The sequence below is a fragment of the Balaenoptera physalus genome (assembly GCF_965194825.1).
Source record: "Balaenoptera physalus genome assembly, chromosome: 4".
Lineage (NCBI taxonomy): Eukaryota > Metazoa > Chordata > Mammalia > Artiodactyla > Balaenopteridae > Balaenoptera > Balaenoptera physalus.
The window spans coordinates 49,804,460-49,818,568 of NC_138891.1; the positions used below are offsets into that span (position 1 = coordinate 49,804,460).

General features: G+C 46.3%; 1 protein-coding gene and 1 long non-coding RNA gene across 10 annotated transcripts in view; one reads left to right on the forward strand and one right to left on the reverse strand.

The window, feature by feature from the left end:
- Positions 1-13,642, reverse strand: part of MECOM (MDS1 and EVI1 complex locus) — a 562,576-nt gene extending 548,934 nt beyond the window's left edge. For 5 of the 8 annotated variants that reach the window (XM_082458386.1, XM_082458384.1, XM_082458385.1 and 2 more), the window contains exon 1: positions 13,254-13,517. In XM_082458386.1, coding sequence (XP_082314512.1) covers positions 13,254-13,290 — 37 coding nt within the window. In that variant the 5' untranslated portion in view covers positions 13,291-13,517. Of the gene's footprint in view, positions 1-13,253 lie in introns of all 8 variants that reach the window. The other 3 variants (XM_082458381.1, XM_082458382.1, XM_082458383.1) reach the window with 3 other exon arrangements.
- LOC309659532 lies at positions 5,690-9,575 on the forward strand. 2 transcript variants are annotated; one of them, XR_014262868.1, is made up of 2 exons: positions 5,690-8,566; positions 8,699-9,575. It is a non-coding gene; the product is annotated as an uncharacterized lncRNA (long non-coding RNA). The 2 variants fall into 2 exon arrangements; XR_014262869.1 differs by having other exon boundaries at positions 5,690-8,506.
- Positions 13,643-14,109: the final 467 nt, after the last annotated feature.

Consider the following 14,109-nt stretch of genomic DNA (forward strand, 5'->3'; position numbering starts at 1 on the left):
TTGACCCTTGGACCTCAGTGGGTAAAGATGCCTGGAAATCTGATCTATCCTGACAGGGTGAGGCAACCCTCCATGACCTTCCCAAAGCCCCACTGTGTCCGCGGCTCAGAGGCCAGCACACTTCACCCTGAACCATGAGCTTCCTTTAATTGTACACTTCACTTTCATTTTCCCTTAGAGTCCTGGTTTGGGGAACTTCTCTGCCCTGTTCTGAAAACGGGAAACTACTCAAATGTCATCCATAGGGGACTGGTTCAGTAAAATATGTCACATCCAAACACTGGAGGACCTGCTGTCTTTAGAAGAATGGGTTAGATTGATACATAGTGATGGGGGAAGGGTCAAAGGTATATGATTAAGTTTTTAAATAGAAAAAAGCAAGTTGCTGTAAAAAGTTATAAATTTATATATATATATATATATATGTGCTAATAGACGCACCACACTAAACGGTGTATAGTAGCCATCTGAGGCAGTGTGTGACAAAAGAGGGTAGACTACCAAGAGCTTTCATTTCCTGTGTGATAATATTTTTTATCAGTTTTTAAATTAATTAGAACAAGTATAAATTTTGTAAGCAGAAAAAATATTTCTAAAATAATGAAAAAATATTGATAAAGACGTTATAGAACAAACATACTAGGGTACAGCAAGTCTGGTTCACATGAGTGAATCATTATAATACCTATGGCTGGAATTTAGAAGTCCATGAACCACTGAAATTGTATGAAAACTTGTATGCATATTTGTATTTTCTAGAGAGAGACTTCATACCTTTTATCAGATTCTTGCAGGTGTCTGAGACCCAGAACAAGGTTAAAAACCATGATGCTTCCAGAAACAAAGATAGTTGCTCAATCCCTCCATTTTTGTTATTATCTTATCATGAAACATTTTATTACTAAATTTCATAGCTCCTGCCAAAGGTAAAGTCTATAATCAGCACCAAAGTATAAAATCGTGGTTCTTCCTACTGTATAGCACAGGGAACTCCACTCGATCTGCAGAGACCTAAATGGGAAGGAAATCTAAAAAAGAGGGGATATATGTATACATATAATTGATTCACCTTGCTGTACGGCAGAAACTAACACAACATTGTAAAGCAACTCTACTCCAATAAAATAAATAAATATGTAAAATAAGATTTAAAAATCGTGGTTCTTAGTCTCTTCCCTCATTTAAAGGGCCTCCCAGTGCCTTAAAAGCAGTTCTAAGAGCAGGACAAAAAGTCACACCCCACTGATTAAATGTAATAATGCCATTTTCAGCCATGTGCACGGACCTAGAGATTGTCATACTGAGTGAAGTACATCAGACAGAGAAAGAGAAGTATCATATGATACGGCTTATGGGTGGAATCTTTACAAAAAATGATACAAATGAACATATTTACAGAATAGAAACAGACTCACAGACTTAGAGAACAAACATATGGTTTCTGGGAGGAAGAGTGGTGGAGAGGGATGGTTAGGGAGTTTGGGATTGACATGTACAAGCTGCTATATTTAAAATGGATAACCAACAGGGAACTACTGTATAGCACAGGGAACTCTGCTCAATATTCTGTAATACCCTAACTGGGAAAAGAATTTGAAAAAGAATAAATACATGTATACGTATAACTGAATCACTTTGTTGTACACCAGAAAGTAACACAACATTGTTAATCACCTATACTCCAATATAAAATAAAAAGTCACACCAGGCTGGTCTTGGGAGAAGAAAACTTCTAACAGGAACTGAAACCCTGCAATCATTCAGAGCTTGAAGACAGTTATCCAAGGCACAAATAGCCCTGTTTTCTCCACAGAGATGAGAGATTTGTAAAATGGTGGGTGGGGGAAAGGAGTGTAGGGATTCAAAGGGAGGAAGACATGGTTGCATTTGAATTAAGGGGGCCCCATTGGGTGGGTGGGATTAATTTGATCAGTTAAATAAGATTTAATGCAACATCATTTTGTCAGCCTTAAATTGAAAGAGGCTTTCATTATAAATGAACATTAAAATATGCAGCAAAATTATTGTTGCTATGATCTATATTAGTACTGGCTGAATTAGAGTTAGACAATTTATCTAAAAACTGGGCTTCTGATGACCTTTGTGAAGCTGACTACCCCCAAGTCCCTAGGAATTACATGAGTCCACAAACTGTTTCACCATCTCTACCTTGATTCCACTGACAGTCTCCAGAATCAGGTACAGTACAGAGTTTGATAAACCTTAAGATCAAATGTGGATCAATAACAATTTGTAATTTAAGTGAGGAGCCATGGGTTATACCTGTACTGGCAAAATGAGGAGCATTTATTGGTGAAAATTAGGAATAATACTCTACTTTCCAAATGTGCTTTCCAGGTGGTTTATCACTGTCAGAATAAGCCAACTGTGGATTTAGTATGCAATTAAAGTGTCAAATATCCCAGAGTTCTAGTGCTGACATTACCTGACTACGAAGGTTTTACAGGCAAAGAAATTGAAGGGGTTCACGTAATCCACCAAAGGCCATCGCTAACCACCATCACCTAACTGTACTGATATCTGCCATATACAAAACATAGAAACAGGTACTGTACAAAACAGAAATGGACTCTCCAGGAGTTTTACAGTTTAGCTAGAAAAAGAAGATATAGTTAGTGAAGACAAGGAATTTATAACAAAATGCCCAAATGACGATAGGTAAAAATAATTCCATGCTATTGGAATGAAAAGACATAGAGAAAGCATGTCTCCAGGAGGGATGAGGATGAACCTCATGAAGAAGGAAGGGTTTAAACTAAATCTTAAAGGAGTTAGATATTGATGGTCAAAGTACAGTATGGGTAGGTCTACAGAATATGGCAACATCGTGGCCAAAGGTTGGAAGACGGAAACACGAGACTAGGCTGACAAGAGAGTGAGAGAAGCAAAATGATTAAACGAGTCAGGTTGAACGGACTAATTTGGATAAGGAGACAAATAAGCCTGAAAATTTTATAAAATAATAATCAACATGTTCTTAGTATATTTAAGGCACTTTAAATGCATTAGTTCATCAAATCCTCACATGAAGTAAATATCTTCAGTCTATAATTAAGGAAACTATGGCACAGAAAAATTAACTGGCTCACCTTTATTTCACCCAGTTAGTAAGTCGTGGAGTCAGGATTCAAACCGAGGCCAATCTAACTCAGAACCTGGGCTCAGAATCACCATCTGACTCAAGAGTGGGAGGTCCTCAAAGGCCAGGCTAAAAAATCGGGGCTTCAGTATCAGGTGTTAAACTTGGGAGCTGGGTATCTTATAACCCTCATAGAATGCTTACAAGCATGGTTCTTCACTACTGTACAAGCATTGCTTTATCTGATGATTTTTCCAACAATGTTAACTGAAAGTAACAAGTATTTATTGACCAGTCCCTTGACTATAGTGCTTATTTACATATTATAGAGTTCTTCTTCCAGACTTTATTGGGAGAAGCTGTTGTATCAGTATTCCATCACCAGACTTTGCACTTTTAGTCCCCAGGACTTAATTTTACCTGTTCTTCACCCACCACTTCTGCTAGAAATACAAATCATGACAATAAACAGAATAACGTATGTTTATTTTCAAATGTTCCCTGACATGTATAATCTTCCTGCAAGGAGAGCCACTCTTGTCAAATAATACATCCGTCCCTTAAAAACTGATTTCTCCATCTTAGGTTCAGGTCTTAAAAGTCAGTTGGGTTCTTCAGTTACAGATGTACAGGACGTGACATCTGGACCCTCCTAGGGGGCAGGGGTGAACTCTTCCTCTGTTATACCCACAGTAGCCAAATGACTTCTTCTCCCACTGAGGAAAACCACAGAAAACTGTCTCCTAATGATTTACTGCCCAGCCCCTAGCCCACAAATCAAAGAATTGGGATGAGTGAGAAATAAGGAAGAATGGCAGCCAGTGGCTATGAGATGGGGAGTGAGTGTTTCAGTTTATTTTCTTAAGCCAATTAATGATGAAGCAGCGTGGAGGGAAAGAAAGACACAACATGGCTGAGAAAGACTTTTTTTCCAGATAAATGGCCAGATATCAGATTCTGTAGTAAGTACTTCCACCTATCAAAACACACACACACAGTAACTTTGGGGAGGAGGAGGAAGATATAGATCTTAAAAATACAAGGTAATATCCAGGAAGCCTTGTGGATATCGTAAAATGTTGGAACTTTGAAGGACCTTTGGAAATCATCTAATCCAGACATTGCAAAAACCAGGGTCCATGAACTATACATGACAGACAGAGGTGTTTGGTTGGGCCTGCAGAATGTTGTTTGTTGTCGTTTAAATTGAGTCAACATTTTAAAGTAGAGAAAAATTCACAGAATAATCCAGATATGTGGCTTCTCTTAAAAATGGAAGACCTACAGGTATTTCGTTTTTTTACAATTTGAAGGTTGGTGGTAACCGTGCCTCAAGCAAGTCTATCAGTGCTGTTTTTCCAACAGCATTTGCTTACTTCATGTCTCTGTGTTGCATTTTAGTAGTTCTCATTGTATTTCCAACTTTTCATATTATTATATTTGTTATGGTGATCTGTGACCAGTGATCTTTGATGTTGCTATTGTAATTGTTTTGGGGTGCCACAAACTGCACCCATGTAACACAGGGAACTTAATAACTGTGTGTGTTCTGGTTCACCAAAAAAAAAAAAAAAAATGGAAGACCTAGCAGTACTGGGCGCCCTTTCCCAAATGGCAGAAGCAAGCTGGGGCAGCTTAAGACAAGTCTTGAAGGCCCAGCTTTTGCCACAGCCCTACCACTGCCTCTTGTTCTGGAGTACAAAGGCTGGGTATCAAAATTTTCAATAAAAATAAGAGAGCGAGCGCTGAGTGCTCATAACACCTTGCCTCACTCATTTGTTGTACCTGCCAACTCCCGTAGGCCTTTGAGTTTACAAGCTCTGCTCTAGTCCAATCCCCTCATTTAGAGAAGAGCAACTCAGCTAGGGTAGTAAAGTGACTACAAAACTCAGTGCCTTAAAAGTAAAATTTTCATACACGAGGGGTCATGACAAACGGAGGATACGCACAACTGAATTTAGGCTGTGTACATGCACCTGGGGAGCAAAGCTGACATCTCAGTCACTTTATTCACACAGTGCCCCTTCCCTCCCCCAAAAAAGGGCAAAGGAAGATTCTCAAGTTTTCAGAATAAATGTACTGCCTAGTGTGGCTTGGTGTAGACAGTTTTGATGTGCCCAAATTTTAGATATGACTCCCATTTATCCTGAGGGTGTGATTTATGAGGGGACATAGAAACTGCTTACTACATACATGCAAATACTTCTAAAAATGAGACTGCATAAAAACAGTACGGGGAGGAGGGGAGGATGTCTAAAAAATCCTCTTCAGAAAATGTAACTGGGGCTTCCCTGGTGGTGCAGTGGTTGAGAATCCGCCTGCCAATGCAGGGGACACGGGTTCAAGCCCTGGTCTGGGAAGATCCCACATGCCGCGGAGCAACTGGGCCCGTGAGCCACAACTACTGAGCCTGCGCGTCTGGAGCCTGTGCTCCGCAACAGGAGAGGCCGCGATGGTGAGAGGCCCGCGCACCGCGATGAAGAGTGGCCCCCGCTCGCCGCAACTAGAGAAAGCCCTCGCACAGAAACGAAGACCCAACACAACCAAAAATAAATAAATAAATAAATAAATTTATAAAAAAAAAAAATGTAACTGATCTATCAGAAGGGAAGTGACTGAGATTTATTGAATGATAGCTTGTGACTGAGGTATGATGGGTACATTTACTCCGTTTAACCCTTACAGCAGCCCAAGAAAGTAGTACTATTACTCTTACTTTACAAGTAAAGATCCTGGAGCTCAGAGTCATTCAATAGCTTGAAGATGACCTGGCTATTCAGTCAGGGACCACACCCAGATGCAATCTCTGATGGGCACACTGGTAATGTTCATGACCAGGAAACGTGGCTCATTCCTACTCACCAATATTTGTTTCCTAAGCCTGCCCGTCGCCAAAGCCCACCAAGGGCTACGTACAAAGACTTTCATAAATGTCACACTTTGAACAACCTTAACGCACAAAATTAATTCCTTTACGCAGGTTCTTGAACAAGGTTAAGAAAGCTTTGGTCCTTCCTATTATATAGCCAGCGAGCCCTAGGCAGGTGTTCCTGCAAGAATTAATAAAAGTCGCTTCTCTAAATAAAATTTCTCCTTTAGAATTGTTTCGAAAGTTAGTAGTCAAGGATTTAGCTGAATACACAAGCCAAAAGCAGCACGTTTGTGGATGGATAAGAATAATAACTAAAATCAAAGTAAGAAGTAATTCAAGAATGAGAGCTTTTGAAGAGTCAGGAATTTGATTAAAATTCACTTGCTTTTTTTTCTATAATGGAACAGTTCTTTAACCACAAAACAGCTTTTATAATAATGCAGAAGAGTACGGTTCCAAGTAAAACACTCCCCCCATTTTAATCATGGCTATTATTTTTGAAAATGAAAATGGCTGAGGTCACTGTAATCTATTTTAGGGTTTGCATGGGTTGTTGGTATTCTTTTCTTGGCTTTGAGCTCTCCATGTTACCAGCTAAATGTTATAGGTTTTGCTATGTGCCCTTTCAAATCCCATTCTTTTTAATAATGTTGTCCTTTACCCACATAAATTAGAGTGAATTCTACTTCCTTTCCTAACAACTCCAGATGGGGTCCACACTTTAAAGAGGACCAGAACTCGCGTTTTCTTTTTAATTAAGTGTGTACTTCTTAGATCAAGTATGTTCCTATCTGCAAAAAAATGCTGTGGATGTTCAAATGCTGAGAGATTAGGAAAAACGTAGGATTCGCGTGGTCCATTTCAAAACCATACTGAAATATTAGGAGAACACATGTGTATCTACCCCTTCCAACTTACAAAGGCAGACAAAGATAGATGAATAAAAATGCCCAGAAACAAAACTCCATCTGGGCAGAGTTCCACACCTACCAATGCTTATGGAGTGCAGAAGCCTACAGATAGCCATTTAGGACACATCAGTGAAGCTCTCTGTCCTGTAGGACCCAGCAGGCAAAATTATCAAATATCTAAAGACGGTACGGTTGCACAGTCAATCCTCCCTTCGGATGTGATTAATACTGCACTGACTTTCTGAACTTAGCTTGGTTTTTTAATATAATTCACTACCACATCACACAGAACAGCCCAAGATCCCTCTAAATAGCACCTACTCAGTCACACGTGAGAGAATGTCTTTGCAAAACACACGTGTTGTTCAGGTCTGCCTATTAAAATGCCTTACGCTCTGTTTGTTTGTTTATTTTTTTAAAAATCAACTTGCAAGGCCCATGTAATAAGATGCTGTAGCTTTTATGGAAGAGGTGAAATAATTTTAAACACAGACACACAATGAGTTTATTTATTTAGAAACTTGTTAAATAGAGTCTGGGAATTCAAATATTCAATGTTGACATTGTACAGAACTGGCCAGGAGCCAGAACCCAGTCTCCAGAGGGACCCATTGGACAAGGAATTCAGGCCTTTCTCTCCTCCCACTTGAGCTAAATAGGTAGAGGCCATTAGTTATACCCACAGCAATATCTGAACCGCACTCAAATAAGCTGCCCTAGCCAGGGCACTTCAAAGGAGGGTAAGTGTGTTTAGCCTTTTAGTGCTGAACTGGAGCAATATGTCACACTTTTGAAAGAGTTTTGTAAACAGTTTCTTCCTTATGTAGAAACGTCTCTGAAGTTTCTTGTATGGCATGTAAGCAAAGGTAATTAACAAGGATTACACTTTTTTCATTTACTGGGGGAAAAAAATATAATACCCATCTGTGTGCAAACTGGGGATCTGGGAGAAGAAACATGCTGTTTCTCTCTTCCTTTCTCCCCTCTCTTGTTTTGTTCCATTTGTTTGTCTCCTTTTTATCCTCTTCCTCACACTTTTTCTCACTACCCAGCCAATTTCCTTGAGAACTCCCTGGTAAGCTCGGAAGGCCAGAAGAGCGGGAAGGGGAAAATCTAATTTTAGAAAGAGGACCTTGGCAAATGGAGTGGGAAGGGAACTAACGGTTCATCCTGGGCCACCCAGCCGAAAAGAAAAGCGGACTCCACACATCTTTGTAGAAAGTGCCTAGAGCCTCGCTTCCAGCCCAGGAAGGGTTAACCACCTCTCCAGAAAAATGTGCCTGGCGTCCTTAGAGTGCGGCTGTCTCCTCCCGCCCCATCTCCCCCCTAGCCCCTCTCTTCCCTGCCCGGTGGGCTAGGAAGGGGCCTGCCCTGCCAGGAAGAGTGAATGAGTGTGTGCCCCCCCCCGCCTCCGCACTTGATGTTCCTGAACCCCTGAGCTGTGAGTGTGTGTGAGGGCGCGTGTGTTCATGCGCTGTACACGGTCGATGCGAACCCGGCTCCGAGGGAAGCAGCGCGCCAGGCACGCAGCACCTCCGAGGATGAAGAAGCAAGAAGCTTTCTGGCCTGAGCTTGGGAGCCAGGAGCCGAGCAGCTGGAGGAGGGAGGTGTGGGGAGGCCTGGGTGAACACCGCCTCTCTCCTCTCTAGGGCCTCCCCAGCTCCACCCCCAGGCCCCATCCCGGTGGGTTCTGACGGGAGGGGTGGGAGGGTGTACCCAGCTCTTGGGAATAGGGCTCTGCCAGGCCCTGAGTACCTTGGGAACAGGGTAAGAGCCATTGGCCAGAAGATGACAAGTCCTGTTTCCCCACTTCAGGGCCCGCTTCCAGCAGAGGCAAAACGAAGGAGGTGTGGGGAGAGAGGAGCCTGGGCCAGGCGTGCCGAGGGCAGCAAGTCGGTGCTCTCTTGCCCTCTTTTGCCCTACTTGCCCGGGGAGGGGGGGGGGGGACGGAGCCAGGAGTCCCCAGCTGTGGCCTTCCTACCCCAGGCAACGTCTTCAGCCTCGGATAACCTGGCCCCAACTCGGAGAAATGAAATAAAATAAACGCCCAAACGACAAGATGTTTAAAGAAAAACTGCTTAGAATTATTACCATCAACTTTTTAAAAAGAAGAAGAAAGTAAAAATGTCGTGGAATGACGCGTTAATTTCTATTCGATTAGTGTCTTACGTGTTGAATGTCTGAGGAGGAGGCCGCGCCCCGGGCAGTAAGCAGACGACTCCGCTCAGAAAGCCTGCGAGCTGGGCTCCCCCCGCAAAAGACACAATCACGCACACTTATACACACACCGCCACGCGCATCGTCACCCAGACCTGCGACTCCTCAGCCCCTACAAATAAAAACCTGAAAAAGGAGCCTTTTATTCCAGCCTTCCTGCCCCTGTAGCTAATGAACCGTCCCCTTCCACAGTGTTGAAGATGAGTGTGAGGGGGAAATGAAAAGCGTTGTTAACCTTCCCCTAAACACAGATTTTTTTTTTTTTTTTTTTTTTGGCGAAACACATCAAAATGCTGCAGGAAGACTGCGCTCCAAGTGCCAAATTCAATAAAGAAGTCCTAAGCCAGGGTAATGGTCAAGTAATGGCAAATAAACCGCCTTCCTAAAAGGGGCCTCTGCCTCCGTAGGGCAAGCGTTTTTTTCCCTCCTCAAAAGCAGTCTGAAGTAAACAAATAAAATACGTGTTTTAAACAAAGCTCTGTGTTTTAATCTGAGTTTTTTTAAGGATGAAGGGAAACGCAAGTATTTGGACATAGGGGCAGTGGAGGCTGGAACCTGGGCTTGCCGTTCCTTTACTATCTTAGGTATTGGGCTGCTAAGGTGAGGGATTTAAGCGTGAGAGGAAAGGTCGTCATCCACCTTACCTACTTCAGAGTCTCTTTAAACGGAGATGAAGTGTACAAGTAACAAGTACCCCGCCCCTCCCGCTTTGCCGGGGTCTTGCTAATCGCATCGCCTTCTGGGTCTTTACGAGACTTCTGCGGGGTCCGGTAGCTAAGGCGGAGGGGGGTTATTCGTTGCAACTCGTTCATTGCTGTGATTGAAACCCTGCCGGGTGTCACTTTAGGGAAGTGGGGTGCCTTCGGTGTTTCGGGCCCTAGACATGCTGGGCAGACCCAGCTTCACTTCTTTCCCATCACCAGAAGAAAACAGTTGCAACTGGCATTTCTGGCACGGCCCAGGTGCTGTCCTAGCCGCCCAAGAAAACGGCTGGGAAGACTCACGGCGCTGCCAGAGCCTGCTTGGCTTTAGTTTTCTTTTCTTAAAGGTGGGAATAAAGGCCAAGGGCTTTAGACAGTGCAAATGTCAATCTTCTTGCTTTTCCCTTCTTTATTTTTTTAATGAAATGGTTTATTCCTCCCAAATGATTTGCAACCAATTTATCGGTTTTAACTATTGTGTAAAAAAAAAAAAAAAAAAAAAAACAAGCCCTGTAAGTTGGGAAGTAGGTTGTGCATTCAGTCTGAGTTTAACTTCAGCGGGTACTTTCAGGGTCTGTGGTCCCTAGTTTGGGTCCATGGAATGCTGTACCGTAGCCAAGATCGCGACAGGACTTGGCCACCAAAGAAATGTACAAAACACAAAAAGAATAACAATCTATCAAGAAAACAACTGTTTCTAAGTGATTTGATTCCATTGCAATGTTTACTTTTGCAACAAGAAAGGTGGTTTTGTTTTTTAAAGTATGCTGGTCACACTGCCTCTTCCTAACCCAGAGAAAGAAAGAAACGGGTGCAGACACAGCCACGAAGTTTTCGTTAGATTCACAGCAGGGGTAACCGACTGTCTCCGCCATGCGCTAGGAAACTCACGCACTACGCTGGGGAAGGAAATAGCGCTTTAAAATACAAAAAATCCTTAGTTTTAATATGATTTCCTTTATTACCCAGCTTGCAACTGAAGAATTGCATAAAGCAGCGCTCTTGTCTGAGAAAGGCAGCCGCGGTGGCAACAGCTGGAGCAGCGAGCGAGAACCTGAGGCTTAGCAAGAAAAGTTTTTAAGAGTTCGCATCTAGTTATCAGAAAGCCGCAGCCGCATCCTTAGAAACACTAGAGACAAAATAAACGGGTCTCCCACTGGATGAATGACAAGTATCATCAGATCGGAAACCAGGCTCGGTTTCTGGATGTTGAGTGGCCTGTGCGTGCGGGAATGTTTTAATACGGCAGTGTACAACTTGGTAATTAAAATAGTAGAAAAAGTTGCCCAAGAAATTCGAAGGGTTTTGTGTTCTGCTTTCACTTCGGCGGATACCAGGCAATGAGGCGCGCGAAGCGTTCGGCTTTCATTTCACAACTTAGGCAGAGTTGAAATCGGCTCTCCCACCCCCGCCTCGTCCCCCCAAACACACACACACACACACACACACACACACACACACACACACACACGCCTAACCTTCAGTCGGAATTGAAGCCCCCAGGCCTCCGAGCATATGTACATTTATTCCTCCTCAGATGAAAATAAAGACACCGGCCCCATTAAACGCAAACAGGAAAAACAGGAGTTCCACTGGCGCGCTTTGACACTATCGAAGCCAAGTGAAATGAACAATATCCGAAAGAGAAATAGATGGACTGATGACCCAAAGAGCCCTATACATAGGTTGATCCCTGAGACCAGAGCGAAAGGAAACGTATTTGGGCATGAGGGAGTGCTTGGGTGAAGCCTGGAAGAAGCACTGGAAAGACGCCTATGATGACAGCATCTCGCCGGGCTAGACCGCGGACGCTTACCGCCAAAGAAGCCGAGCCCGCCGAGGTGCCTCTGCCTGCCGCGCGGCTGTGGCGGGGACACCAAAGGCGGGAAGGCGCGGGGCGTACTTGGCTTTAATACGCAGGGGTGGGAGAGACTGGGGATTTCACTTGAGGGAAGCGTCCCACCCCACCATCCCATCTCTACTTTCTCTGGTCCACAAGCAAAACAATTAGAGTTCTGTTTTCAGCGAGGGGAAGAGCGAACGGCGGCCTGTGCTTTTCCGAGGCTGCTCCAGCCCCGCGTGCTGACACCTTGAGGAGGAGCGCTTTGGACTGCTCCAGATTGCTCCAGTTCTCGGCACCGCTGGGTACCCTTAGACTCGAGGTAGAAGCATTTGGACAAACCCAGTGCCGTCGCCTACAGTCCCGGCTGAGGCTCTAGCTTTCTCGGACAGTGTCGGCTCGGCGGGCAAGGCCGGGCAAAGTCACCCAACACTTCTGCGAGAAGGGTGGGGGATGGGCGTACCGTCGCCCCCGCCCCGAACTCAATCGCCCTTGTCCCGCGTGACGAAGGCCGCTCCACGCCGGGCAGGCAGGGGGCGCCGGGGAGGGTTAGTGACCCGAGACCTCGGCTACGTCCAGAAGTAGCGCGGGAGGCTCCGCCGTACCCTCTCCGCGGCCCAGTGTCCCTGCAGCCCGCCCCCTGGGGGTCACTCGGCGCCCAGCCAGCCTGGAGCTCGCGGGCCGGAGCGCGCCCTTTCGGCCTCCTTCTCCTCGGCGGCTGCCGCCGCTGGCTGTGCGCCCTCCACTCCCGGCTCTCCAGGCGCTCGCGGGGCCTCTTCTCTCCCCACCTGCCCGCAGCTCTGCTGAGCCGGTAGCTCGGCTCTGCCCGTGCCCTCCCCACCCCCCAGACTACAGCCTCCACCCTCGTCTCCCCCACTCCCCACCCCAGTCCTCCCGCCTCGCCGCGCACGCCTGAGTGCACGGCCGAGCGCACAGCGCCCACTACCGCAACCGCCGCTCGGCGCAGCCCGCCAGCCCGCGCAACTTCCAGCGGCCGCCTCGCAACTTTTCCCAACTCCACCACTGCCGCCCGCCGCCGCCGCCGCCGCCACTGAGGCTCCCTGCGAGCCTGCCACCCACCCCAAACCCCAGAAACAAACCCAGACGCGAAAAGCCTCCTCTCCCCAGCCCGCCCCCCACCCCATTCCCCGCTCCCCCTCCCACACCCGGGACCAGCTGGTTGGCCAGAGGCAACTCTCCTCCGCCTGGGGGGAAGGAGAGGGGAGGGGGAGACTCTCGCGTCTCCTCTCCCCCACCCCCCACCCCACCCCACCCCACCCCACCCCTTCCCGCTCGCTCTCGCGCTCTCTCCTCCCTCCCACCCAGGTCTTTGCTGCCCCCACCCCGCCCCCACCCCGGGGTTGCCACAGCTGGTCCGTGCACGGGGTTTGAGGGCTGCCCCGGCTCCTCTGGCGCCCAAACAAGGAGCGAGAGCTCGGGCGGCCGGCGCGGAGGCTGGGACCGGCAGGTTGCTGGGTCTGCTCTGCGCCTGCCCTCCACCCGGGGCCCCGGCGCGAGAGGCAGCCCCGCGCTCCCTCCCGGAGCGCTGTAGACAGATATGCAAGATGGCAGAGGAGGGGGAAAGCCAATAGAAAAGGGATATTGCACCTACTTGTGGCCAGTTTCCTTGCCCTGCCTTTGGATCTCATGCTGTGCCCAGTCCTGCAGCCGCTGGTGTGTGGTTGGGTTTTTTTTTTCTTGGATCTTTTCCTTCTTTTGCTCTCCCTCTCGCTCCCTCCCTCTCCTCTCTCTCTCTCTCTCTCTCTCTCTCTCACACACACACACACGCACACACTTACACACACTCACTCTCTGTCTTTCCCTCTTTCACTCTCTCTCCCTCCCTCTCTCCCTTTCTCTCAATCCACACTCGCTATCTCTCCAGCATTGTCAGTTTGGACACCTTCGCACATGCGCGCTAGACGCCCCTCCAACATCTCAGCGCCGCCAAAAAAAGTTTGGAGCGATTTATCACTTTGATTTGGAGATCTTGTCAGATGGCAATCGCAGAGGAGGCGGAGAAAGGGAGCCACGGGGAGGGCGGCGGGGGGCGGGGAGCGAGCGCAGGGAGTCGGAGGGGAGCAGACACCTCGCCCAAAAAAAGAAAAAAAAAAAAAAAAAAAGGAATGAAAAGACTAGGGCAAATGATTGATTTCTTGTTGGAATCACCAGTAAGCTTGTATCATTAGCATTATTGTTTTTCCCAACATAAATTGCAGGAAATTTTCTATACCGTCCTTGGGGAAAAACAAGAAGTGGGGGGAGGGGAGAGGACGTGTAAAATCTTTCCCACACTAAAGAACTAGAAGGACCGGACTCTCGGCGAGCGATCCAGGAGAAAGTGAGAATCATCCTGAACTTCGGGAAATCTGCTGCCGCTGTTAACTGCTACTGAAGCTATTGCGGCTTCTGCTTTCAGAGCTGAAAGCAGAATAAATAACTGTTTCTTCCTTGACTTTAGGTGGAAT